Source organism: Neovison vison, chromosome 3 (assembly GCF_020171115.1).
Source record: "Neovison vison isolate M4711 chromosome 3, ASM_NN_V1, whole genome shotgun sequence".
Taxonomy (NCBI): domain Eukaryota; kingdom Metazoa; phylum Chordata; class Mammalia; order Carnivora; family Mustelidae; genus Neogale; species Neogale vison.
In genome coordinates, this window is record NC_058093.1 from 41,636,127 (window position 1) to 41,663,408 (window position 27,282).

Genomic DNA, 27,282 nt, shown 5'->3' on the forward strand with positions numbered 1-27,282 from the left:
TGCTTGACCTTTCAGAAGGTTATCAGTGTGATCGCGTACTTGTTGGTATTTGAAGGCACGCACACCATACTGAAGATCTCACTGTTTTAGCAGTAGGACCTCACAAAAATTTGATTTTTAACTCTTTCTTTTAATTAATTTCCACGTTCATTTGCCTATCCCCTTGTATCCTCTATCCTATGTATCACGATTCTTGGTCCTCTCCACTCCCTCCCAGAGTCTCTTTCTAGAGTTACAAGTAATTCCCAGTGAAGTTATTTGGACTCCTAATCTAGCACTTTGTTTATCCTTTTATATAACAATGGCCTTTCATTCTTTCATTCATTCAGTCACACATATTTATGGAGCACCTGCTGTGAGATGTCCTGCTGAGACCATTGTTAAATGAAAGTTTTCAGGGAAAGACTTTTCAGGGAAAAATTAAAGATTTTTAAAAAAATTGTCAGCACATGAATCCTTGAAGAGCAGAAGAGGAAGAGAGGAGGAGGGATGGAGAGAAAGGAATTGAAAGATGGTTATTTTTACTAGCTCTCTTTCAAATTTTTGATTTGGAGTTCTCTGATTTCCAGAGAACCACTGTGGGCCCAGGCACTGTAGTTCTGTGGCATTCCCCTCAAATGACTGTGCGGCCAGTAACCACGTCCAGGACAGGGGATGGGAGAGAGGAGGAACAGCTTCCTGTCTGATCATCCTATTCTGGCCCCAGCATGTGGACACACCGGTCCATGGGGCAGGCAGTGGGGTGCAGAGCTGGAAAAACCCCTCAGCTCGCCAGGATGAGACACCAGACACTCTATGGGTGACATGTCCTCCAGGAAGGTGTTCAGTCTCTGCTAAGGAGAGGGGCTCCTTGGTTTCTTCTGTGCATGTAGATCACTGTGTCTTGCTGTTAAGTGATTTTAAATTCTTAAGACTTAGAATAGCTTCTGTAGTTTTGTAAAGGAAATAATAAAAATGTGGTGTGTATATATCTGGGGAACAAATTTAATTTTATTCTCTTTTCATAAAAAGGGCAAGGAAAATTATTTGGGAATTATAAGGGATATACATATCAACATATGTGGCTACTGCTTTGAAGGTATTTTCATACCTTAAAAGTATGAATACTGATAACCTCTTTCAGATAAGCTGTCAACAATAATATTGAATACCATTTTAGGACTTGTCATGCATATCTATGATGTCAGTATTTGGAATGATCAATTTTGTATATATTGATATTTTAAGCACTTTTTAATAGAGAACTTAAACTCATCACATGTGTCCTTATTATAGGAATTAGTATTAGCACAGGCTATAATACAACTGGCTTATGTTGCTCATTCATAGATAATTGCAAAAATTTGGTTTGCTTCTGATTCATATAAAACCCCAAAAGGAAAAGTGCAGAGATGTGTCAAGGTGTGTGGTTGACCAGCCTGGTTCTGGTGCGTTCCACTGGTCATCAGTGTGTCTCCGTCTGGCCAACTCTGTCTCCCTTCTCCCAGGCCATCAACACCTCCATCAAAAGTAAAATCCCCTGTGTGGTGGTGGAGGGCTCAGGGCAGATTGCAGATGTGATTGCGAGCCTGGTGGAGGTGGAGGATGCCCTGACGTCATCCGTGGTCAAGGAGAAGCTGGTGCGCTTCTTACCCCGCACGGTGTCCCGGCTGCCCGAGGAGGAGACTGAGAGTTGGATCAAATGGGTGAGCTATAGGAGGCTTCTGGGGGCTGAGAAGAAGATAGCCAAGTTCATGGGAAAGGCGGAAGGGTTAAGAGTTCAACTGTGCTAGAGTTACAGCTCTTTTGTCCATTCTTAGCGACACTGAAGCGATACTCTGGCCCAAAGTAGGTTTCTTGTTGGACATTGCAGCTCATGTAAGTTAAATAACTCGCCAAGTCTCCATACCTGGTGGGGGGTAGCATTGAGGGTTCAAACTCAGACCTGTTTGCAAAGCTGGTAATCCTTTTACACCATGACTTCAACAAATGTTTAGCTTCTGAATGTTGGTGTGTCAGTGGAGCAGAGGAAGGAGATTCTTGGCAATGTTTTACAACTGCAGATGCTAAATGGAGTCTATATCCATTGGAGAAGTGGTTACTACAGAATAATTGCCTTTCTAAATTCACTGGCCCAAGATTCAACTCAGAATCTCTCACCTTTCTCATCAGATCATGTAAGAAACATGTACTTATCAGAATCTCTATTACACTTCTTATGGTTAAGCCTATAGAAAACTATGTTGACATGGTACCATAGCTTCTAACTACTCTCTTTTGTGAATGCTGTTGACTTGAACTGACTTCCACTTCCTCCACTGCTCAGTTCATTAGAAAGCCCACGTTAATATCAGTGGGTGTGTTTCCATCAGCTCATTCTAGAATGGCCTTTGATGTTTGGGTATTTCTTAGGAGTATGTGCTGCCATTTGGGAATTTTTGGAGAAAGAAAATAACAGACTATGGACAATGGGAGAGTTATTTAAGTCATAGAGCCCATTTTTTCACGAGAGTTCAAGGTTGAATATATTATAAAAAATATTCTTTAACTAGACTGGCACTTCGACAGTATTTAGTTGGAAAGCACCTCAAAATGTCCAGTGCAGCAAACTGAAACCCTGGTATAGTGAAGGTAGTCTTGTTCATGGTAGCCTCTGCCATTGTTTAAGGCAAGCCTGGATGAACCAAAGCCTTGTAAATAATGAGGAAAATCAACCCAGTCTTCTAGGCCACTCAGTTCTCTAGCAAATAAACATAGAGTGGGGACTCTACTGGTCTTAATTAACTTCAGATGAATGGACAGTTAGCTGATACTCTGGGTGAGGTGCAGTGGGGTTGAAGTGATCAGGAAGGAAGTCCTTCCTGGATTAAGCCTTATTACCTAGAATTTAGAGTTTAAAAATTCAGATGCATCTTCTTCCAGAGTCAGTGTTGGTGCTAAATGATGGCCTGCCCCACGAATGCTTATATGATATTCCTACTCGAATAATTGCATTTTCCAGATTTTACTAAAAATGTAAAGTTGGGGGTTTTATATGGAAGTTCATTCTAGGATTTTCTTGTATCTTGGCCAAGTCCAGTTGAAAGACAGACACAAGAATCAGGCAAATAGAGATCAGATTTTATCAGCTTCATTGAGGATGAAGGCAAAGTTGACAGATGTGGCTTAGGGGTATAGTCGTAATGGGCTTCTTTGTGCTGAGCCCCAGAATGAGACAGACGAGCCCACCCAGACAGAGGCAGCCATGGATAGAGACTGCCTCCCCCGAAGCTAGGTATGTGACTGCTAGCAGACCAGAGCACTAACACTCTGCAAGGAGCAGATCCCACTGAAGAAGCAGGAAAGGGCTGGCTGGCCAGGCAAAGTGAAAGCTACCAATTAGACATGTCACTCCCCCACCCTAAGTAGGAGGAAGTGAAAGGGTGGAGGATATCAAGGGGCTTGGTTCGGATGGAGGCTGCTCTGCATGGAAATATGTGGATAAGAAATAGGAGTCCTTCCTCCCCAAAGTGGTATACAGTTTTGATTCTCCACATACGGAGACCTTGATGTCTGAGACAATTCCAGACATATCAGCAGAGAATCCCAGAGACATTGTGTGTTGAGCATTGTGCTCAAGGTGCTTTCCTGCGATGTATGGGAGGAATTCAGTGGTTGGTTCAAGGAGACCCATAGAAGAAGAAATAGACAACTCTTAATTTACCCACCAAGGATAGCCCTGAGTCCTCTCCAATGGCTTTCTTCTCACTCATGCAAGTTGGCTTGAAGAGTCTGAGTCAGGTCATGTCCTAAGAACAGAGACCATCTAATGGGTCCTCTTAATGAGGGATTTTGATTTCTGACTTCAGAAAACTATTATAGAAATCTGGAACAGGCAAAAAATCAGATGCATTTCACTTATCCTTTCTGGGATTTATACCTCATTCATATTCATATCTAATATGCTAATGATCCATCATAATTATAATAACGTCAGAAGACATTGATTAATAATAAAAATTCGTCTGGCACTTTAATTATGCACTTGTATGAAGGTTTGCAATTGGTACAGATTTTCTAAAAGACCAAGCTCAAGAGAAGAATTATTAATTAATGAATGTATATATCTAGTCAGATATTAATTGAGCACCCCCCAAGGCTAATTATGGGTGATTTCACTTATCTTCTGGACAACCAACCTCAAACTCTGAACTCACAGTTTCTTGACCTTTCCAGGGAACCCAGTTTATCTCTCCACTGGGATTATGCTTTCTCTTTCTACTAGTTCACCCAAAGTTGTTCACCTGTGCCTAGTCCTCACCTTCTCAAGAACTTGAACCTCCGTAGTATCCCAACCTATCAGTCAGCCTAGATACCATTCATTTATGTCAAACTGTTTCATCTACTCATTTATTCAGTTGATATTTATTGAGCATATATCATATGCCAGGTTCTGGGATAAGCATTTCAAAAAGAACAGTATACATGATAAGAAGAGTCCTGTCCTCATAGAGAAAACAGAAATGGAAAGAAAAAAGTTTAAGTTGAATGATTACAGTATATAGCATCATATAATATCAAACTGAAATGAGTATGCTAAAGAAAGGTAGCATGGATTCTGAAGGTATTCTCAGAGGAGGTGATGTGGGATCTGAAGGCTGTGTAGTCAGTGGGGTGAAAACTGGGATTGTAATATTGAGAACAGCATGTGCAAAGGTCCTGAGGTGTGAGGCAAGCATGGCCTACTTGAGGCCCTGGAATAAGTCAGTGAAGGTACAAGTTTTTGAATGAAAGCTGGAGAGCTTATGAGGGGCCAGGCCAGGCAGCTGTTTGAACACTGTTTTGAGATTTGGGTCTTGTTTAAATGGAATGGGAAGTCACTAAAATGTTGAAACAGAATGAAGATGTGGTGGGGACGCCTGGGTGGCGCAGTTGGTTGGACGACTGCCTCCGGCTCAGGGCGTGATCCTGGAGTCCCGGGATCGAGTCCCACATCAGGCTCCCAGCTCCATGGGGAGTCTGCTTCGCTCTCTGACCTTCTCCTCGCTCATGCTCTCTCTCACTGTCTCTCTCTCTCAAATAAATAAATAAAAATCTTTAAAAAAAAAATTAAAAAAAAAAAAAAAAGAATGAAGATGTGGTGAGTTGTGTTCAGGAAAACTCATGCTGACTGCAGTGCAGGGATAGGGCTGAAGGAGGAAAGAGGGAGGTTTCAGGGTGGGAGACCAGATAGGGTTCCCCAAAGCTGTCCCTGGGTCTCATCAATTCACTCTGTATCCACGTTCACTTTCTCCTTCTTCCTTTTTGTTTGGAAGGAAAACCTCATCTGTGCTGCCCACCCTCACTTGTGCCCAGACTCTTGGGACATGGACCTCTCTTACCAGTCATTCCTTCCCTTCCCTTCCCATTCCTTTCCTTTCCTTCATTTCCTTTTCATTCCTTTCCTTTCCTTTCCATTCTTTTCCTTTCCTTTCCTTTCCTTCTTCTCTCCACACCTCCCCTCCCCTCTCCTTTTCCTTTCCCTTTCCTTTCCTTTCTTTTTTTTTTTAGATAAAGATTTTATTTATTTATTTGAGAGACAGAGTGAGGGAGAGAGCATGGGCCCAAGTGCAGGGGAGGAGCAGAGAGACACTCAGACTCCCTGCCAAGCAGGGAGCCTGATGTGGGGTTGGATGCAGGGCTGGATGCTGCTTGATGCTAGGCTGGAGCCCAGGACCCCAGGGTGACAGCTTTAGCCAAACACAGAATGCTTGACTGACTAAGCCACCAGGCGCCCCACCACCCACTGCCTGTCATTTCTAGTTGGACCCCTTTCCTTCTGCTTGAGCTAGGGCTGCCCACATGCAGAGAGGATCTTTCCCTTCACACCCCCTCCCGCTGCCCTCAGTGTGCATCCTGTGGTTTTCCTCTATTTCCTGGTCACTCCTGGACTCTGCATCCACAAACGAAAGTCTCCAGCACCGCCTTCCCAGGAGAATGCAGACGGAATGGTCCCTCCTAACATTCAAATCCAAGGTCTTATCTATTGCATGGCTTCCAGGCTTCCACCCTCCTACCTTGGCCCAAGACCTCTGTCCCCCTGCCCAGGCGAGACTCTCTGTAGTTCCAGATCCTTGTTTTCAAATGTTGCTGGGCCCCTATCCCCGACCTGGAGCCCAGTTAACCAAAACCAGGCTGGCTTCCTCCTCTAGAGGAGCTCTGTCTCAGTAAGCTCTGGCCAAGCTCAACGACATCTGAAGCCTTGGGATCAGGTTTTAAAATGAAATATTACAGAAATATCACAAAGAATAACAACAAGTTCCTTATTTCTTTATCTAGTCACCAAGTCCTCTTGGCTATTGTTTGCACTGGAATTCTCCTTCCCACGGGTTAAGCCCTCCTGACCACACTTGGATGGTTTCTGTGGCTTTCTGTTGTTCTTTTCTCCTTTATTCACTCATGTGACATGTGTGTGCGTGTGTACACACACACACACACACTCTCATGCACTCTCACTAATGCACACTCACACACGTACACACATATATAAGCACACTCACTCATGCACACACACATGCATCCTCACACATGCACACTCTCTCATTCATATGCACACTCACACTCACACACGCATAGTCACAATGCACACACACATATGCATGCACATACTCATACATGCACAACTCCCATACATATGCACACTCGCATACACACACTCACACACATTCACTCACACATGCTCACACACATGCACTTACACTCACCCTAGTCCCTGAGTCTCAGCTCTTCAATAGGAACTTTTTCTCACGTGTTGCACTTGTTCAACCAGTACTTTGTTCTCGTTGTGGCTAAGGACTTATTATTCCAATTCAGAGCTTAGGGGTTATGGGCGGAAGGGTGTCTGGATCACCCCTATAGGCAGTCTTCAAAAAAAGAATGGAATAAAAGGTTCTTCACCAAAAGAGAGATATTTTTGCTCCTTATGCCTGTAATCAATTGCCTAACTGTGCTCTTTAAATCTTGCCAGCTCAAAGAAATTCTCGAAAGTTCTCACCTATTAACAGTTATTAAAATGGAAGAAGCTGGGGATGAAATTGTGAGCAATGCTATATCCTATGCTTTGTATAAAGGTGAGTAAAAATAGATCCTCTGGAAGTTTTAGCTTTGTGTTGCTTTCTGTGGCTTCTAATGCCCTGCATTTATTTTTTGAACAGCTTTATTGAAATATAATCTCTTACTTAATTTTGGTTATCACAGATTGGAAGCCAGAATAACTACTAGTGGCCTGCTGAGTTAACCTCCTTGGTTTAATGTATTTAATAGAACAAGAATTTTTATGTCATTAAAATAGTGGCCAAATATAATCCCAGCACTCTCCAAAGTGCTGTCTGTAACAGTGTTTTAAAATTTCCATCTGAGTCTCAGGAGGTGGAAAAAAGCTATGATAGGCCTTTGTCCTAGGTCTTCACATATATGTGCATCCACGCACACACCTTCACACAAATAATTTTGCATTTAGTTTCAGGAATTTACAAGTTTCCTGAAGCTTATGAATGAATCTGTTTTGAAATTCTCATCTGTGATCTTTGCTGTCTTAGAAATCCATTAAGGTGGAAGTTACCTGAAGTAAATTGATCCTTGGCAAAGACCATGTAGAGTCAAGCCACCTGATTAGTATACGTAAGGTATGCAGACTAGGGTAAAGGAACTAGGAAATGTGATTTAAGCATTAACTATTTATTAGAATTATTCTTATTGTGTTTGCCAGAAATCTGGTTGTAAGTGTATTTATTAAAAAGGGATTGTATTTGTAGAGATACATAGATACAGAATACATTTGCTCTGGAAAAGACATTAGAAAATTTTTATAATATGACTCATTATATCATAGACTCAGAGTTATATAAGTCTGATACGGTCCTTGAAATGCAACATTCATGGAATTTGAATCTATGGAAAATATCAACATAGCACAATTGTACCATTAGGATATGAAATGGAAAGATATTATTATGGTTTGAGTTGATCTTCATTATATGCTTTAGGACATGCAGAATATGGACAAGAGTGAGTAAAATAAACAATATGTAGAAGAGTGGGTAAAATGACAGTTCTGAATGTCTGATTTGAAGGGAATGTGCTTAGAATCTGCCTTACAAGTGGCCATGGGATGGTTCCGACTCTTTTTTCTGCTGAGTTGCTTTTTTCCCCTGTCCTCCTACAGCCTTTAGCACCAATGAACAAGATAAGGATAACTGGAATGGGCAGCTGAAGCTTCTGCTGGAGTGGAACCAACTGGACCTCGCTAGTGACGAGATCTTCACCAATGACCGCCGATGGGAGGTAAAAAAAGCTCTCCTGGGTTAGGCCTGTGTCAGGTCTGACTCACTTCTTGCTAGGTCTTCAATACCAGATCTTGCAGAGATCTTGCAGAGTCCCCTTTGGTGCCAGCCGTCACTTACCTCATCCGTAGTATATATAGGACATTCGCATGGACTTAGTAGGTTTGTAGTCAAGGGATTAAAACAAAAGAACTCATGGAAGAAAATATCAGTCCACTAACGCCATCCATCGTTCACAGCCCATGGTCCCAACATGAGAGGTGCCTCTCCATCTGGGTGCAGAGGTACAGATGCCCTCCTCGGAGTGGATGGGGACAACTTATGGGGACAATATGGACACGATGGCTGAAAGGGGTTTATCAGAAGTAGTTCGACTACTTCTAGACGAGACAGTGGTGCTCATTTTGCTCCCTGCCCCATCTCCCCAGCCAACCTGTGATAAAAGCGTTGTCAGCAGTGAGATTCCTAAGGGAAAAGTAGAAGAACTTCATTGAAGACACACAGTGAATGTCTTAGAGCTAGCGACTCTAGACTCTCGGCCAGACAATCACCTCCAATGTGGAAATTGTATTTTCTGATAAAGTTATGTTTTTTTTTTCCAGGTGACTGATTCTTTTTACTTTTAATTTGATCAGAGGTATATAGCACTGCATTTTTTTTAGCAGTGTCTTCTTGTGTACAGATCAAGTAAAATCAGCCTTAGGAGCTCTGTTCAGGAGGAAGAATCAGAACCTGTCACCCTGGGATCTGTGAGGCTGTATGGTGCTTTGTCTTCTACTCTTTTAGATCAGTCTAAGTCATCAGTGGGCAGTGAGAATCTATTTAATTTTATATGTGTATGTGAAGATCGGAAAGTTCGTGTATCTCATGACGTTCATTCTGAATATGAGGCTCAGGAAAACACTTTTAGGCCCATCGTTGCAGAAGCAGATGAAGACTTGGTTTATATGACTACATTACCAATTTTAATAATGTAATGCAAATACAGTAATGGTGTATGGATTTTTAAATTCTTCATTCCCTTAGCAAACATTATGTTGTGTTTGGTCTTTGTGGTAGAACGAACCCTATTGCACGCCGCAAGGCTTTAGTAAGTAGAGAGAAGGTAGAATTATAAGTAGATCGAGTTAATTGATTTGTAAATTAATCCCTGTGTGTGAGATCTTCTATTTAAGTAAGGTCAGGTAGTGCAAATAAACATAAACTTAAGTATATATTGAATGGTACATCTAAATGTATTAACTCTACTGAAGATAGTTCAGTGTAAAGGGCATAATGGCTAGCAGAACAGACCGCAGACCCAGCCCCTCTGAGTGACTTAGCCTCTGCAAGTCACTTTTCCTCTCCGTACCCCAATTTCCCTATAGGTGGTGTGTTGGAGTCAGTTCATACTGGCGTGCACGAGCTGACTGCTAAGGATTCAGAGAGTTTGTGAGTCAGTTGTTAAATACAGTCACTCTAAAAAATTAAATTATATAAACTCAGAATTAAATTTTTAAATTTAAAAACAAAGGCAAGAAATAGTCAAAACCCATCACTTTCTAATTATTTTACAAAATTTGCTACTACGCATGCTCTGGAAGTCATTTATATCTGTTGTATCTTCATGCTGGAAATACCAGCCAATGAAGTAGGTTCTTCCCCAGGTCTGTTCCCAATTCTGCATTCAGTGAGGTCACAGTGGTGGCTGAAAATGGGGCACAGTGGGAGCATTTGCACCACAGGAATTGGCAGGTATCACAAATCAGGGCTTATGATCTTCTCCCAGAGATGCAGTTGTTAAGCATGTACCCACACACCACCGCTCGTCTGAGAACGGAGGTGATGGTCGTAGAATCAGGGCATTACCTTCCTGATTGGGCTGTTAGAATGATTATCAGATCATGTTTCTGAAGCACTTAGGACATTGGCACATATGAAACATTCTGTATGTATTTGTTGAAAAACAGGTAAAAGCCTTTGAAACCATGGTGATATTTGTGTAAGCTTTTACAGCGCACAAAGCAGGTTCGTGGTGTTAGCTTACTTGCCCCTCCCTTACCAACCCATAGCAGGGATGATCTCATTCTGCTGGTTAATAATCCAGGCCTCCCTGGGTACCAGCGGATCAAGAGCTACTGATATTTTTTGGAACTCCTTCTCTGACCTCAAATCTCTGCAAAGACCTTGACCTGTGTTAGCTCTTTCACCCCAGCAAGCGCCTGTGTTATTGACGAGCAAACTGAGGCTTGGAGACAGCCTTGTTCTAGGTCACGCATGTAGGTAATGGTAGAACCAGGATCCGGAAACCAAGATGTGTCTGACTGCAAAGCTTTTCTTTTTCCGCATATGTCAATGGTTCCCGCCACCCAGACCGGTGGTGGCACGGGAATCATGTGGGAACCTGGGAGCAACACAAATTGTCAGACCTTATGTCAACTTGCTACAGCAGAAATTCTAAGAAGTCTCTGGCAACCTGTGTTTTAATAAGCCCTCCAGGTGACTCTGATTGAAGTTTGGGCCCCACTGCCCTGTCCAATGTGTGACCAAGAGAAAGGAAAATGATCTAGAAGGATATGGGAAATGTTGGGCAATGGGACACTTGTTTTGAAGACTGGGGAGAAGGTGCAGCTCCCTTCTGCCACTGTGGGGCAGCCACCCCTTTCCTTTCCTACCCCACCTGGACGACAGTGTAGGGACTTACGAGACACTTGACAATTCCTGTCTAGGCAATGTGTGATCCCCAGGAGTTTATCGTGAGGCAGAAACAGTGCTGTCCTTGGCAGAGGATATTCACCGAAAGTGGGGGTCAGGCTAGCATCAGGAGTGGAGTGGGCTGTGTGGACAGTAAGAGAGAGAGAGAGAGAGAGAGAGTGTGTGTATAGTAACAGGGATTTGGGGGACTAGAGACTCCAGGTCCCAGAAGCAGCTGCCCTTTGGTTCTAGATGATGGTTGTCTGTGTTGTCAGGGTTTCTGGTTTTCCCTCCTAAATCTGGATTTCGATGCTGGTGATGTGGGGATTTTTATGAACCTTCTAAGTGGTAATGTTGGCAACTGAACCCAACTCTGAGGTATATTTTGGAAGACATGAAAGCTAGTGTGGCCTGTTGCCCACTCATTTGTTTCTGAGGTAAACACTAATCATCTTTAATAAGAGTCTCAATAAGCTCCTACGGGATAGGTTTATCAGGGAGCCTGGAAAGGGGAGGATGAGATAAATAATACCCAAGTGTAACTGTCAAGGGTCCCAGTGACTGACTGCGATGTAACGTGAAAGCCCTTGGCAGGGTGGTACGTGACTGGAAGGAACAGCTCCCAAGGTGCAGAGTGAACAGGCTGGCCATTGGTTCACAGTCAGTGTCTACTGTAGACTTCAGAGAGATGGTGTGAGCCACACTATCCCGGGTGCTTCTTGCATGCCAGGCGCTGGGATGAATTACTGACCAACATTCTCCCCGAGTAATTATCTCTTCTCTACAGTAGCAGGAGGCCAGGTCACCTCCAAGCCCACATCTGGCTGACTTCAAAGACTCTGCCTTGCCACTTCCCTGTCCGTTTGAACTATGATCCAACATTGTGTCAGAGCTGAAAAGATAATTATTCCCCAAACAGGATTAAAAGAGAAATTGAAGTTACTCTTACTCTGTGGCTAGAAATGTGATGTGACTGAGAAAGAAAACACTTTTTGCTTCCTTGGCTGACCATGGGGTCTGAGTCTCTCGGCTTTCTCCACAGTCTGCAGACCTTCAAGAAGTCATGTTCACGGCGCTTATAAAGGACAGACCCAAGTTTGTCCGCCTCTTTCTGGAGAACGGATTGAACCTGCGGAAGTTTCTCACCAATGACGTCCTCACTGAACTCTTCTCCAACCACTTCAGCACCCTTGTCTACCGGAACCTGCAGATTGCCAAGAATTCGTATAATGATGCCCTCCTCACATTTGTCTGGAAACTGGTGGCTAACTTTCGGAGAGGCTTCCGGAAGGAAGACAGAAGTAGCAGGGACGACATAGATGTAGAATTTCACGTAGGTACCAGGGCGGGTTGTCTGCTTTTGAGTCTTCCCACAAAAAGTATCTCGACCTCCATCTTTCCCACTTCTTCCCTTATTGCCATAAAGTAGGTAGCATGTAGGCATTGTTAATTTTTACTACTGCCTTTACTTAAGATAATGAGTCTACCTGGTGAGTCAGATATCTTGCTCTAAGCTCTGTGCTATACTTCAGATTATTGTTGCAGCTTTTCTTAATTGCAATTCTTAGTGTGGCACACACACTTTCTGAAGGCATCTGACTAGGAAGAGGGACAAATGAATGGCTCCCTGTTCGTGTCTCAGTCTTTTGGTTTTGGGTGTGATCAATTGCCCATGTAAAGGTTGGCCAAGTTTTCCTTTGTAGATAAAAGGGGTAGTGAATATTTTGAAAGGGATAATCCAGGTTTCCACCTGGGATCCTGTTATGGAGGTACAACCTGAATTCTCTCAGGTCTTCGTGTTTCAATCACCGGCAGGCCAAGTTTCCAAATGCCTGCACCTGCAACTCTTTGCTGACGGTTTGTTCTGGTCGGAGTCCTGTCAATACCAGCAGTTGGTGTATAAATACCCCAGCTCCCTCCCCACTTGGAGGAGCTAATTCTGAGGCATGTGTTCTACACTGGCTCCCAGGATTCCCTAGTGGTAGTAATCTCTAGTTACTGAGAGTGATGACTTGTTGATAACACACCCTTTTCATTGGTTCCTTCTTTTCCCATCTTCTTTTCTCACTATCCTATGGGTTTTCCTGGGATCACCCCTCAAATCAACTACATGTCTCAAATTCTTGTTGCTTCTGTGAAAACTCAAATGAGGTAATTATCTCCTGTAATTTTAGGATTTTAATGCATGTATGTGGGTGCATTACAAAAATTTAAATGCGTTAGTTGTTTGAAGGAAGTGGAACTCTTTAGAAAAGCTTCTGTTTGATGCTATTTGTGTTAAAACCCTTTGCAGTGTCCATAATTCTTCCTAAAGCATTTTGGATCTTGGTAAAACCCGTAGGGGAGTTTAGAAGGAATAGAGATGTTGTTTTCAATCTGAAAAGTTTCCATCAGAAGATAGGGAATTCTGAGTAGCAGCCGTTGCATGTATGAGGAATCAAAAGTTTGAACAATGCTCCAAAGAAAGAAGCAAAGTTTCACATTGTCATTATTGAACTTAAGCTGTAGGAAAGTTAGAATTTAGTTGGAGGGACTTTTTTTTTTTTAAGATTTTATTTGTTTATTTGACAGAGATCACAAATAGGCAGAGGGGCTGGCAGAGAGAGAGAGAGGAGGAAGCAGGCTCCCCACTGAGCAGAGAGCCCAATGTGGGGCTCCATCCCAGGACCCTGGGATCATGACCCCAGCCGAAGGCAGAGGCTTTAAGCCACTGAGCCACCCGGGTGCCCTGGAGTGACTTTTTAAGATGAGAAACAGATTTATGTGATGAGAGGAATTCTTCAACCTTCCAGAAATTGTTTAGTTTTTAAATTGCTGTTGGCACATGTTTCTACCCTTTGTGACTTTCTGCCTAGTCATATGTTGTCTTTTATGATAGGTAAGAAATTTTTGACAAATTATCCTACCCGGCAAGTTGCAGTGATGAAAGTCACATCACTGTGCTGTTGAACTGGATTCCAATACTAATATATGGAGCCCTCCACGCTTGGCGTGCTCCCTTGGACATCCCGACACCTGCTTTTATTCTTATGCCAGTGCATCTACTAAGGGGATATTCTATTTGTATGCTGATCACACACTCTAATTCCTTGCAGGACGTGTCTCCTATCACTCGGCACCCATTGCAAGCACTCTTCATCTGGGCCATTCTTCAGAACAAGAAGGAACTCTCCAAGGTCATTTGGGAGCAGGTAAATGTCTGGGTCTGTGCCAAATTTACCTCAAATGCTCGCTTTGTTGTGGTTGTTCTGACCTCAAAACTCACATGCCTAATCCAAGACATCATCAATAAAATAGGATGTCTTGTGTCAAGTGAATATAGTTGTGCCTCTGTTTCCATGTCGATGGAGGCGTGATTGAGAGGGGAGGTCCCTGGACGGTAGCTATGCTTGGTGAGCAACCCAGTAGGCACTTGCTTCTCAGGTGTGTGTATGTGTTTTCCAAGTGGAGACAGTTTTTAAGTTTAATTAAAAAATTAATTTCTAGATTTATTGTGTTAGAGGTAGGAAGTAGGATTTGTATAAATTTTGCTTTGGGGAATGTATTGAGATTTTTTCCCTTGTGATTTAGCACATAATGGTTTATGTTCAGTTGTGTAGAAGCTACCTTCTCCATTATCAGAATGTAAAGTTGGATATTAAGAACAGAGTTCACGAGCACAGTCTTACTAACTACATCATCAGCTCTCCCATGTCCTCAACCACTCTTCCCCTCTTTGAGCTGCCACAGTTTGGTGCTAGGCAGTCAGGTCTCATGCTATCAACAACTCACAACATTTATCTCGATATTTTATTTTTATATGCTAATTCCACATTCAAGACTGTATCTTCAGGGCCAAGACTGTCTCGTGTACTTTGCAAAGTTTATTCTGAATCATTATGAATGGTTCAGATTTCACCACTTCTTGCTTTTGCCAAGAGTTTGTCCTTGCCTGACATTAATGTTGACTTGACCACTTTAAGGAATTATGAATTAACTAACGTTATCCACCCATCTAAAAGACCAGGGGCTGCACTCTGGCAGCCCTGGGAGCCAGCAAGCTTCTGAAGACTCTGGCCAAGGTGAAGAATGACATCAATGCCGCAGGGGAGTCTGAGGAGCTGGCCAATGAGTACGAGACCCGTGCAGTTGGTGAGTCTCCAGGAATGGGCCACCACAGTGGGCACCCACATGGTTTGAGACACACATGCACCTGTAGCTCTTATAGGCCAGGTGGCAGAGGTCAGTGGCATGTACAGGCTCCCCTCTCTGGCATGATTTAGGGCTTGCAGACCACACGATCAGGGGTGTGCATGCTGTGGCAGAAGCCAAAGACCCCTCGGCTGTACCACCTACTGATGTTTCCAAGAATGGATGCAGGACAATGTGGGTGTCTCATCCCACAACTGCCAGGGCCACACACAGGCTAGGTCTAAGAAACTCAGCACCACAGTCTGGGGGCAGAGAAGGAGTGTTTTAGGATGCTTTTGAGAAACTGTGACAGATCTGAGACTTTTTTGTTAAGATTTTATTTATTTATTTGGCAGAGAGAGACACAGCAAGAGAGGGAACACAAGCAGGGAGAGTGGGGGAGGGAGAAGTAGGCTTCCTGCTGAGCAGGAGCCTGATGTGGGCCTTGATCCCAGGACCCCAGGATCATGACCTGAGCCAAAGGCAGATGCTTAATGACTGAGCCACCCAGGCGCCCCCAGATCTGAGATATTTACCTGTTAGTTAGTTATCAAGTTAGCCTGTCTGTTTCATAGAGAGAAGACCCTACCCCACTGGGTCAGAGACGCAGATGGTTTATTACTAAGGGTCCAGGCAGCAGTCAGAGCAGCGTCTTGGGTTGGTTCCCCATACCTTCATTCCCCTGGAGTGACATGACTAAAGGCTTCTGTTGCCTGCCCTGCAGCTCCCCCAAAGTTTAGGAGACTTGGGGCTTCTCCTGGGGCTGCAGGTGACCCGCCCATGCTCCCTTCCAGGGCGTGATTGCTCGTTACCTGGAATGGAATGGGAGAGAGGCACTGCTAAACATTACCCTTCTGGAATGTCTGTCTTCTGTTTGCTGTTCAGTCATCCTTGAACAAAGCTTGTCAGTGCGGTTTGCCCAGATGGTCTGGACCAAGCAGGAGCGTGAGAAACTCAGAACGACTGCTTCCCGATGACAGAGAGTTTGGGCCTGCTCAGTTTTTCCTTTCTCACTTGGGAGTTTTCAGTTTGCAATGGGGCAAGCTGCAAAATTGCACACAACTTTGTTGTCTCATGTAATGAAAAAAAAAAAAAAGAAAAGAAAAAGCCTTGCGCGTTTGGCTTCTCTGTGTTGCCAAAAGGGTGTCCAATCGCTTTTCAAAATATATTACATTTCAAAGATATTTTATTAATTTCTGATTAAACTCAGAAAATGGATCTCAAGTATTTTGACTTTTAAAAAATTTCCCGGGAGGATTTATACTTCAATTTCTAGCATTAGGTCTCGAAGTGTAAGCACACCTTTAAAACAATAGGTCAGTGTTTCTTACACTTGTTGGTCGGTTGGTTGGTTCTCATGGTGTCTGATAAGGCAAAAAGCCCTCACCACACGGCAGAGAATGTAAATGAAGGGAGATCAGCTGGCAGCGGGTCTGCGTCTCTCCCCAGGGCTGAGCCCCACAACAGGGGGGTAGCTCCCTGTGTTCCATGCAGCTCAATTCAGTGGGCACTTACAGACCCCTGCAGCTACCAGGAGCTGCGTTGGGCGTGGTGTCCCCAAGACCCCCTTTGTTCAGCGGAGGATGACGCCATGCCGGCATTCTCTCTGCCTTTTAGAAACCAGGCTTTTCACCAAGTCAGGGCTGGGTCGTGGGGGCGGGGCAGGCCCAGTCTGTGTATTTGCCATCTCTGCCTCCTGCTTGGCTTCCCTCCCTCTGGTGGTGGCCGTGTCCCCGCAGAGCTGTTCACAGAGTGCTACAGCAGCGACGAGGACCTGGCGGAGCAGCTGCTGGTGTACTCCTGTGAAGCCTGGGGCGGAAGCAACTGCTTAGAGCTGGCGGTGGAGGCCACGGACCAGCACTTCATCGCCCAGCCTGGGGTCCAGGTAAACGGCGTGCAGTCACCAAATGTCACCTCCCGAGATGGGCCCTTTGCATCAGATGCTCTTTGTGGCATTGAACAAGAGAGTGTTAAAAGCAGACCTTCTCCTCTGATAAAAGAACTGAAGCAGGGAAAATTGAGGGACGTTCCAGGAGATGGCAGCACATAGGCTTTGGTAGAGACCCTTGCTTTAAGAGACAGTGCAGGAGAAAGAGCATTCTTGGAGTTTCCACCAAGCACCCAGTACGGCACCGTACTTAGGGGCTGGGTTGCTGGATCCCACATCTGGGGCTCAGTCCACTGTGTCTCCAGTTATGTGTGTGGTGATGGACCAAGACATACAAGCTCTCTGAGCCTTAGTTCCCTTGTCTGTAAAGGAAGGGTTGCTGGGGGGTTTCGGGGAGATAGGATGTGACAGATGCGGCCCTCGACTTCAGTGCATCCTGTTATAGTTATTATGGGTAGTAATGGCACCAGAGGAACCAACACGAAATGGAGTGAAGCCAGCCCAGAGGTTTCCTCCACTGAGTTAAACTAACTGTGGTTTGCACTTGGTGTCTCAGCTTGCCTAGGGGAGTTTTTCCACCCATAATCCCGGTTGGAGGGGTCTTGTGTGAAGCGGGGAGGAGTAGGAAGATGTGGGTGGATTGACACTTATCTGTCACCCACATGATGTACGTGATCGTGTTTCATCTTCATAGCATGTGTGGAAGTGGAAGTCATCTCATTTTACTGATAAGGACTCAGCTGTTCAGAGAAATTCTGGAACATTCTCTAGGTTGCACTGCTAAGAAGGAGCAGAACTGAGATTTGGTTCCATGTTGATAGTTTTGTGGACTTCCCGTTACACCATGAAGCCAATAATCAGCGTGTTGAACTGAGGCTGGCACTGGGATCAGGGTTGCCCGGAGGGCTGAGTTGGAGGCCAAGGAGAGCCACACTCCGCTCACAGCTCCTTTGGCCCCAAGCCCCATCATGCTGGTGCCCCAGAGCTTGGGGTCTGGGGAAGGCTGACTCTTGATCTTGTCCGAGCTTACCGGTCCCAGCGGTTTCAGCCAGATGCCAATTCAATAATATTCAGAGAAACCTCATGACCAGGCACATTGGACCAGGGAGCTGGCTTCCTGGGTGCAGGCTACAGCCTGGAGTCAGGTGTCGCTGGTGGCTATGGAAGCCCAGCTAGGGGAGAGCCTCCTATGACTGGGGGCTAGTGATACCTCTTGATGTATTCCTCCACCTTGGCAGGAGAGAAGAGTGAGGAAGGCTGGGTATTACCTGTCTTTGTTTGGCTCCCCGAGAAGCAGGCCCCAAAGCGAGGATTTAAATTCTTTGTTGTGAAGGTGAGCCTAGGAGGTGCATGTGGGCGCTGGGGCATTGAGAACGGTGAGGGAAGGAAGCAGACATGGGTGTGCTAAGAGTTGCCACTGTGCTCTGCAGGGCTCAACCCCATGGAGACTTCCTGGGACTGTATTGAACTTGTCGTGGTGTGGCAAACAAGTTGGTGTTGACCCACCAAGTGCAGTTTGTCCTTTGTTGTGGCTGCCCATCATGGGCCAAGCACTCACCTGGCCTCAGCAGCCTAGGCAGAGCCTGGCAGGCTCCCTGGAAGAAGCGGCTTTTGGGAGAGGGAAGGTCTGATGCGGCACCCTAGCTCTCCCAGCCAGTGCATCCACGCCAGACCCCTTCCGACGAACAGGGCCATTTCTGAGACCTGTGTGTTTCTTTGATGTGGACAAGTCTATGCTCACCCTTTTGTGTTGCCATGAAGTGTGGGTCTCGGAGGCAACCTGAGTTTTCTAATTCCCGCCTTCGTGGGAGGCCCCATTCCATCTCTCCTGGGTTGGTGGTCTGGGAAGAGCGTTTTCCTGCATTTCAATTCCCGCTGATGTTGCGATGCCAGCTGTCGCCCTGTTCCTCTCACCTGTCGGCCTCCAGCAATGAATCCTGGGGTTCCTGCAGGTAGCCCTGGACGGGTGTGTGAATTTGCAATCAGCGAGGAGGAAGGAGCCAGAAAGACGCTTGTTTAAACTTACATAAGAAGAATTAGAGGTGGTTAAAATTCATGGCTTTAGGGAATTTGGCCTCATACAACCTCTATTTTAAAGTTCACAGAACCCAAGTTAGGAAAGGACTGAAAATCAGACAGACTTGTGAATGGTTTTAGCATAGCCCCATAGACTCCAGGTAACTAACACCAAAGGAGAAGACCTTAATTTGGAGGGTTATTTATTTTGACGGGGTGCGAGGGCTGGGAAGAGAGGTTGCATACCATCCTGAATTTCATTGCATTAATAATGACCCATGTCCTTTATCTTTGTCTCCCTGTAGAATTTTCTTTCCAAGCAATGGTATGGGGAGATTTCCCGAGACACCAAGAACTGGAAGATTATCCTGTGTTTGTTTATTATCCCCTTGGTTGGCTGTGGCTTTGTATCCTTTAGGTATGAAACCGAGACACATAATTGTATGTGTAAGAGTGTGTGTGTGTGTGTGTGTGTGTGTGTGTACACGTTCTTATGTAGAGGGTTATAAAGCCTGGAATTTATGACATTCATGAGAATCCCTACACAGTATGGCTGGGGTTCTTTTCTGGCTTTTCCTGGTTTTGATTTTTAAATAGGTAGCGGTGGAGGTATGTCTTCAGTTTCCAAGGCAGAGTTTGGATTTGTTGGTCCTGGAAAGTCAGGGGCTGAGTTTTGGCCTGGTTGGTCTCACAAGGCAGCTCTGGCTCCTCTGCCCTCAGCCGTGGGTCTGGATTCATCCCTGTTCAGGAGGAGGACTGCAGCTCCTGCAGGACACGATGCTCTAGAGGGCGATGACAGTGTTCTCACCTCTTGGTCCAGGAAGAAGCCCATCGACAAGCACAAGAAGATCCTTTGGTACTATGTGGCCTTCTTCACCTCCCCGTTTGTGGTCTTTGCCTGGAACGTGGTCTTCTACATTGCCTTCCTCCTGCTCTTTGCCTATGTGCTGCTCATGGATTTTCACTCTGTGCCACACTCCCCCGAGCTGGTCCTCTACGCACTGGTCTTTGTCCTGTTCTGTGATGAAGTGAGACAGGTAGGACAGTCCCCATGTGAGACACCTCCTTCTTTCCTCAGCAGGTGGCATCTCCCTAGAGCAAAGGAGGAACAGAAGTTGCTTCTGAAGCTCCAAAGTCATGATTTTTCTAAAGTAAATGATGCATTTTCAACATCTTAGCACTCTAGTGAGGTTTCTTAGCACCAAGCTCGCTCCTTGCTGATTAATGTTAATTGATGGAAATGAATTACTTCAGAATTGGGAATGTGTTCAAAGAGAAGATCGACCTTGGACTGTAACCCACTCCTGCCATTACCATCACCAGGGGAGGCAGGGGAGCCGGGGTGGGGGGGCACTTTCAAGCTAAGAGCATCTTAATGCCCAGTGTGTCAGAGTGACAGTGTTGGAAAGTCATATAAGTCCCTGTGGATTTCAGGGAGTGTGTGTGAATTATTCATGGTGCTTTTCTGCAGTTTCTTTGGGATCTGTTTTTTTGGCAGCCTCTCCCTGCCATTGAACCCAAAACTTTAGCCCAGTCCTGGAACATAGCAGGTGCTCAGTTAGTCACTGTTAGAGGGATAAATGTTGAGAGTGAAGGATGATGCTGTCCCTAGAGCATTATAAAAAGTCATCCCAGAAAATCTTTTCAGACTCAGTGATTATTTGAGCGCTGCTGTTACTGTCACTTTTGTTGTCCCTCCTGAGCCCAAATCCAACATCATACCCATTGCTGATGTTTACATGATACTGTGACAGGTGTTATGAGAAATTTGGGTAGGGGAGGCAGGAAATGCTGTACTTGACCTCACAGAGTCACCGCCTTGTGTAGAAATCCTACCTTGCTTTCAACTATCATGCCAAGTCCGATAGACATTTTTTTTTTTTTTTTGCTTTCAGGGGCTGTGGATTGAAGATGGTTCTGATTTTTTTTTTTTTTCTCAGCAGGAGAGTGTCTTGATCAATTATCAATATGTATGATAGTCAGGGGGCCTGGGAGGAGTCCTAGCACCAGTGCCCTGCATCTGCCTTCCCCTGCCAAGAAGGTGCAGATGGGGGATAGAGATGGCATAGAAGTGGAGGAAGAACAAGACAAATGACACAAGTCAGTGCTGAGCATGGACACATATGGGCTTTCTGTCTCCAGCACCTATCCCTCGGGGTAGGACCCTGCTGATGGGTGGAGGATTCTGTGACCTCCCATCAGCCTCTTGAGGACCCCACGTTCTGGCTCGTGAGATCACAGCTCTATCTGGACACATGGGAGTTGGGACCCAGTGTATGAATTTTGGGAGGTACAATTTGTCCCATAACCCTTCCATAAAGTCTCTTTCTCCTGGCTGTCATCTTTTGCTAGTTCTCCTTCGATTTACTGTGTGTCAGCAGCCAAAGGGTGAAAATATCATGCTGGAGAGAAGAAAGGATGCAAGGAGATTCAACATTTAAAGCAGGAATGGGCCCAGGCCCATGTGAGGAAGTAAGGGAACAGCACCTTTTCTACTGGGACTCTCCTGAAAGCCATTGTAGGAACGGTCTCTGCATGAGGTCATGTGTGTTCCTTTCTCTTATCCTGGTGTCGCTGGGTTCTGAGGTCCTACCTTCCTCCTTGTCCTCAATTTCCAAAGATGCAAAGAGAAAAAGACAACATTCCCAGTGCAGGTTTTGCAGAGGAAGGGAGTAAATGGTGAGGTTACAGGCTTTGTCAAGCTGGAGGGGGTGGAGCTCCGTTCTCTTGGAATGGGGGGGGTTTTCTTTCCTCTGAAGTATCCATCCTGTGGTGAGGCTGCTTCCAGAGCCTTGCTGGGTCTGTGGAAGCAGGTGGAGCTGCAGGACTCTGAGGGGTCCCTGGTGGTTTGAGTCACACACGTGTCCCTGAGCTCTGTGGGCTTTGGTTCACGTCCCAGGGAGCAGTGTAGGGTGCCAGGAGAGGCATGGAGTTTGTGGAGACATGAGCAATGCACCCCATGGTTCTGGTTTCTTCACATCAGGTGACCAGCCCGACACCCTAAATGCAGTCACTGAGTAGGATCGCATAACAGTGAAGTCATAGCCCAGGGTGGAAAGAAGCCATGGGTAGTTATAAATAAGCAGGGAGAGAGACTGAGAGAAAAAGAGGGAATGGGGCTGGGCACAAAAAAGCTAGCAGAAATTGCACATAGACAATATGGTAATAACTTACTTAATTTCTTTGATCTTTTGGTTCCTCGTTCCTAAATGGGCATCTCCCTACTTGAGAGATGATTGCAAGGAACAGGAAGCCCCGATGCCTTATGTGGAAACCTTGTGGGTCTAGTCCAGCACAAGCTCCTCCGGGTGGTCCTTTTGCATTTCTCCAGCTCCTCATGCATATGCTGCTTTTGCCCAGAAGTGAGTGGCATGGAAATGGCCTAATGCAGATGTTTATTTCTTACTCATATTTGACCCTTCGGGGCTGGCACAAGGGAGGGTGTTGATGTACTTCTGGCAGAGGTGTGTGTATGTTTTTTAAGAAAAGAGCTGATGAGTCAGGGTCTTCCTAATTCAGACCCAGAGCTGTGCTGTGACTGGGAGCATGGAGGGAGCCACGATGGTAGCTTGTGAGGCCAGAGCAAGGGAGATGTGGGAAGGGGCTCGAGGTATCCTTTGGAGCTGACACTGCTCTTGGTGGTTGCTTTCTGCAATGGGTGGTGAAAAAAATTCTTTTATTGCTTTTCCCCTTCCTCATTCATGCTCCCAGTGATTTCTCCATGAGTCTTGGGACTGACCCTGTCTCCCTCACTGCACTAAGGCTATGAGGTGAAAGTGCAGGTGTTGTTTGGTTCCTCCAGGCATTGAAAGAAGTCAGGTGATCTGGAGACAGGACTTATTCTGGGTTTCTTTAGAGGACAGAGCTTGGCCTGGATGGAAGATGTAGGGAGATGTGTCTTGGAATAAGCCAAACACTTCATTCATGCATTCCTTTTAATTACTTACTGAGTACCTACTAGGTGCCAGGCACTGTTCTAGACACTGGTGATATAACAATGAGCCAAACACACAAATACCTCTGTCTTTATGTATCTTTCTCCCAGTTAACAGGGTCGGCAGGGTCATTTCTGGGAGCTTCCAAGGAGAGAACAACACTGCACAATGAGTTGTGTGTTTACTGGGACGTTGGCCTAGAGGATTTGAAAGAGTGAAGTCTTAGGTCACAAACATCTCCATACAATGTTGTATGTACATTTAACTACTAAGTCATTTATTCAAAGGAGACTCAGGACAAGTGTATGTTGTTTGGAGAAGGACTCTGGGCAGGCAGTGTGAAGTGTTGCCTAGGAGCTATGTACAGTGTTGTCCAGGTGCCGTGTGAAGTATTGTCCAGGTGTAGTGTGCAGTGTTGTCCAGGTGCTGTGTGAAGTATTATCCTGGTGCCGTGTGAAGTGTTGCCCAGGTGCCGTGTGCAGTGTTGTCCAGGTGCCATGTGTGGTGCTGCCCAGGTGCCGTGTGCAGTGTTGTCCAGGTGCGGTGCTCAGAGTTGTCCAGGTGCAGTGTACAGTGTTGCACAGAACAGGGACATTGAGTAGAGTGACCAGTGGGCTGATAGGCAGGAATCCTGGGGAGGGAAGTGAGCTGCAGAGGTGCCCGGGTAAGATAATGCACTTCCCAGTCATTCCCGGGGGCCTGCCAGGTGGAGGTGAGGCCCACATGTTCTGGCTGAGTCTCTCTAGTCTGTCTACATTTACAAAGGGTGATATGTGATGGGGAGGGTGATAATGTAGGCATATAGCTTTAGGCAAATGTTTCTTCTCTTTTCTTTAAACATCATTTTGAACAGACCAGTTTCATTTAGCAGTCCTGAGTATTAAGGCAATGAGATGGAAGCACCTTGGGCTGAGGGCTGGGAGAGAGGATCCAAGCCCAGCTCTGCTATGGGAGAGCTGATCCTGCAGTCTTTGAGTGGGGCTGCGGCACAAGGCCTCCAAGATTCTCCTCCTTCAAGGAGTCTGACGCTCGGGGTCGCTGTTTCTCTTCCGGCTGCAGGCTCCAGTGGCTAGAATCCTCAGTTCGCTTTCCCCGGCTGACCTGGCGCTATCTTAATGAACCTAACTCGCACTTGTCAGGAGAAAAAGAGACCTGAACAGAATGTTACCTGTTTTAGGTTATGTCTGGGTGTCACAAAGAATACTCTCCTAATGTTTCCTTCCCTGGGGGCAGATGTAATAAACTAAGTTGAAATTTTCAACCAAGGAAGTCCATAAGTACAAATGTCCAGTAATCAAGTTGTGGATGTTTATGTTAACAGGAGACAAGTTCCACCATCCCTTTGTGGAAAGTGCTGTTCAGTCTTAAGGCTCATTGAATCCCCCAATCCTGAAAGATACGGTGAAATAAGTTTTTTTGTATTTTATGAATATAGCCCATCTCTGTCATTCCATTCATAAAAAAGGCTTCTATTCATTTAAAAAAAAAAAAAAAAGTGCTTTCTCACTGCAGCGGTGCCTCCAAGCTGATCTATTTAGGGTTTTTCCATCTCTCAGGCCAGGATTCTGAAAGGCTGAGTTGGGCTGGGGCTGCTGCTTGCTCTGTACGTATCTGCCTCCCAAACCCAAAAAAGGGTTTTAGAGGGAACAGGTGGAAGGTAGGGCTTGTCACACCCACTCTCATTTTGCAGATGGTTCTTGGTGGGTAATCCGCGAGACTGGGACCACTTCAGTGGATGCTGAGGTGTGCTGACTCGGTTTGGGGACTCACCCATTCAGCCATCCCACAGAGAAGTGTGGTCACCTTGGGGCTGGGAGATTTTATTTCCTTGGTGCTTGATTGCATAAGGCCCTCACCACGTTTGTCTACCAAAGCTGCTGTTTGCATTTATAAATGAAGAAAAGGAAATACTCCTTGAGAAATGGATGATGTTTCCTGAATCCCTTCCAAGTTTAAAGCTGTAGGATTTCTGTGGGTTGTAGTGAAGCAGCGGGATGCTGACAAGATGAAACTCTCTGAGACCCAGAACCCATGAGCCTGCCACTTGCTGGCGTCTGCCTCAGGCAAGTTCCTTAGCTTTTGTTTCCCTACGCTTTATTTTTGGGGGAAAGAATAGGAAACGTGTGTGCTATTTGAATATCAGATGGACCCATAGTGGTGAGTTCATTTAGCGAAATCAAAAGGATTGAGTTAATGACACTTCTTGGCATTGGTTTCGTGCCTCGCACAAGGCAATATGCTGGATTCCTTACCTGAGCTCCCTTGGATTTTGTCCTACCTCCCCTCCAGTCCTGACCACGTTTCATTTTAAGGATGTCTAATGACTACCTTTGCCCCAGGGCCAATAGCTTCCTTGAGAATTTGTGTTGCACTTAATCTGAGGTCCAGTGTGCCAGGAGCCCAGCACAGGTCTTTGGAATCCTGTGGGCTCTCAGTAAATGGACAGATGAACAAGAGGGTCAGAGGTCCCCAGACCCAGCAGACAGAACACCAAGAGGCTATCTAGATGTGGTCTTCTACTGGATTTCCCTTTCTCTGTTTATCTCCTGACATGCCTTCTTCTGAGAAATCATGCCAATATGCACAAATGATGAAAGGATCACTGATGCACACTGTTCCTGTCAGTCATTTCTGCAAACACATCTGCCCACACAGGTGAAGCACACAATCCCTGTGTGCAAATTAAAAAAAAAAAAACAAAAACTTTTTATCAAGATGTTTTATTGCCATATACCAAAAAGTATTTATGATAAATACACAAATCTATGATGACAACAGTATGGATAATACCCTCTAGAGTTGTGCAGTGCACAGCTTATACCACTGTACCGGGTAGCCTGGGTAATCCACATTTGCCTACACAGGCTGGGCCCCACTGTCTGTGGGTTCATCTTTAAAGAACAGTAAGGATTCCTGTGTCCCTTTTCTGACTTTGTCAGCAACACATGCATAACAGAACAGCAAGCATGCAATCTACTTTCCAATCCCCCTGGAATATCACAGGGTATGAGGGGGGGCATACTGTTGGCTCAAAAAGGATCCAGGAAAAAAAAAACGTGTGAACATTTAAAAAAGAAATCTGGAACCAGTTGATGTTTCCCAGATGCTGATGCTCTCTCTCTCTGTCCCTTTCTGTGCTGCAGTGGTACATGAATGGGGTGAATTATTTTACTGACCTGTGGAATGTCATGGACACACTCGGGCTTTTTTACTTCATAGCAGGCATTGTATTTCGGTAAGTACACCTCACCACCTTTCCTAGTTTCAGGTGCTTTTGGATTTCCTTGGGTGGGTAAGTGAAGAAGAGGTCTTTGATATTTCAAGTCCAAGATGAATCTGTTTCCCTTCTGCCCCCATTTTGAGATTATTGCAAACGCCATTGTCTTGGCCTCTTTGAGACATAGCTTGGCTGGCATAAAGTTGCATCTCTTCTCTTTTTCCTCCTGGTGATCTATACTTGAGATGCATACAGATCTATACTTGGTGCATACAGAATTTGCGAGAGATGATTAGAAATTGAGGAGAGCCATATAATCTTTGAAAATGTACTTCTGCTTGGATGCTGGCTATGGAGAATGTCTCTCAAAGCCAGAGTATAGGATGAGAAAAACCAATCTAGAATCACCATTGAAAAACAATGTGTACTTCCCATGGTAGAGAAATTGGGACATACCCAAACCATGGCTTGCATTGCCTATGCCCACCTCCCTCAGGCCTGTCTTCCCCAGGTAGCTTCAAGGTGAAGTTCATGGTCATACCTGAGCTGTATGCATGGTGTCCTCTGGCAGAGAAGCCTGACTCTTCATATATATGCCTACCCATGCTCACTCTACAATTTGCAGTGAGTAAAAACCCAATTTCCCCCTCCAATAATTTTCCTTTCTGCGTGGGTTCAGCATTTGAACCACATGATTTCTAGAGAATTCCAGGTAGAAGGCATATAAGGCTTTCAATAAACACATTAGCAGGGGGTGAGCTAACCAAATGATCTGGTACAAATGAGGGAAGTCTCATTAGGGGAAACCTGGCAGAGCCACTTCCCAAGAGGTTGGGCAAGGATGGGGATTGGGATCATTATAGGGGCTGTGGGAGTGAGGAAGTCAGTGGTAATGTGACTGGGTTCTTGCAGTAGAAGTGTTGGAGGATGAAGGACTCAAGGGCAAGAAACTCTGAAAGCTCTGTCATTGCTCTCCTGGAGGCCACAGGAGCAGAAGACCAGTGACTGACAGGTGGTGTCCTTGGACTATTTCCACTAGCTCCTAGGGCCCTGACTATGATTCTTTGTGTTTGGTTATGATGGGTTAGCACGGTGATGGGTATT

At 45.4% G+C, this 27,282-nt stretch overlaps 1 protein-coding gene across 1 annotated transcript in view; it reads left to right on the plus strand.

Moving 5' to 3' along the window:
• The window catches only part of TRPM8 (transient receptor potential cation channel subfamily M member 8), a 76,955-nt gene that overhangs the window by 22,915 nt on the left and 26,758 nt on the right, over positions 1-27,282 (plus strand). The window contains exons 8-17 of the mRNA XM_044240888.1: positions 1,488-1,685; positions 6,965-7,067; positions 8,162-8,280; positions 11,995-12,285; positions 14,048-14,143; positions 14,954-15,083; positions 16,862-17,007; positions 19,332-19,444; positions 19,847-20,063; positions 26,105-26,196. Of these exons, the coding sequence (XP_044096823.1) occupies positions 1,488-1,685; positions 6,965-7,067; positions 8,162-8,280; positions 11,995-12,285; positions 14,048-14,143; positions 14,954-15,083; positions 16,862-17,007; positions 19,332-19,444; positions 19,847-20,063; positions 26,105-26,196 (1,505 nt within the window). The remainder of the gene's footprint in view (positions 1-1,487; positions 1,686-6,964; positions 7,068-8,161; positions 8,281-11,994; positions 12,286-14,047; positions 14,144-14,953; positions 15,084-16,861; positions 17,008-19,331; positions 19,445-19,846; positions 20,064-26,104; positions 26,197-27,282) is intronic.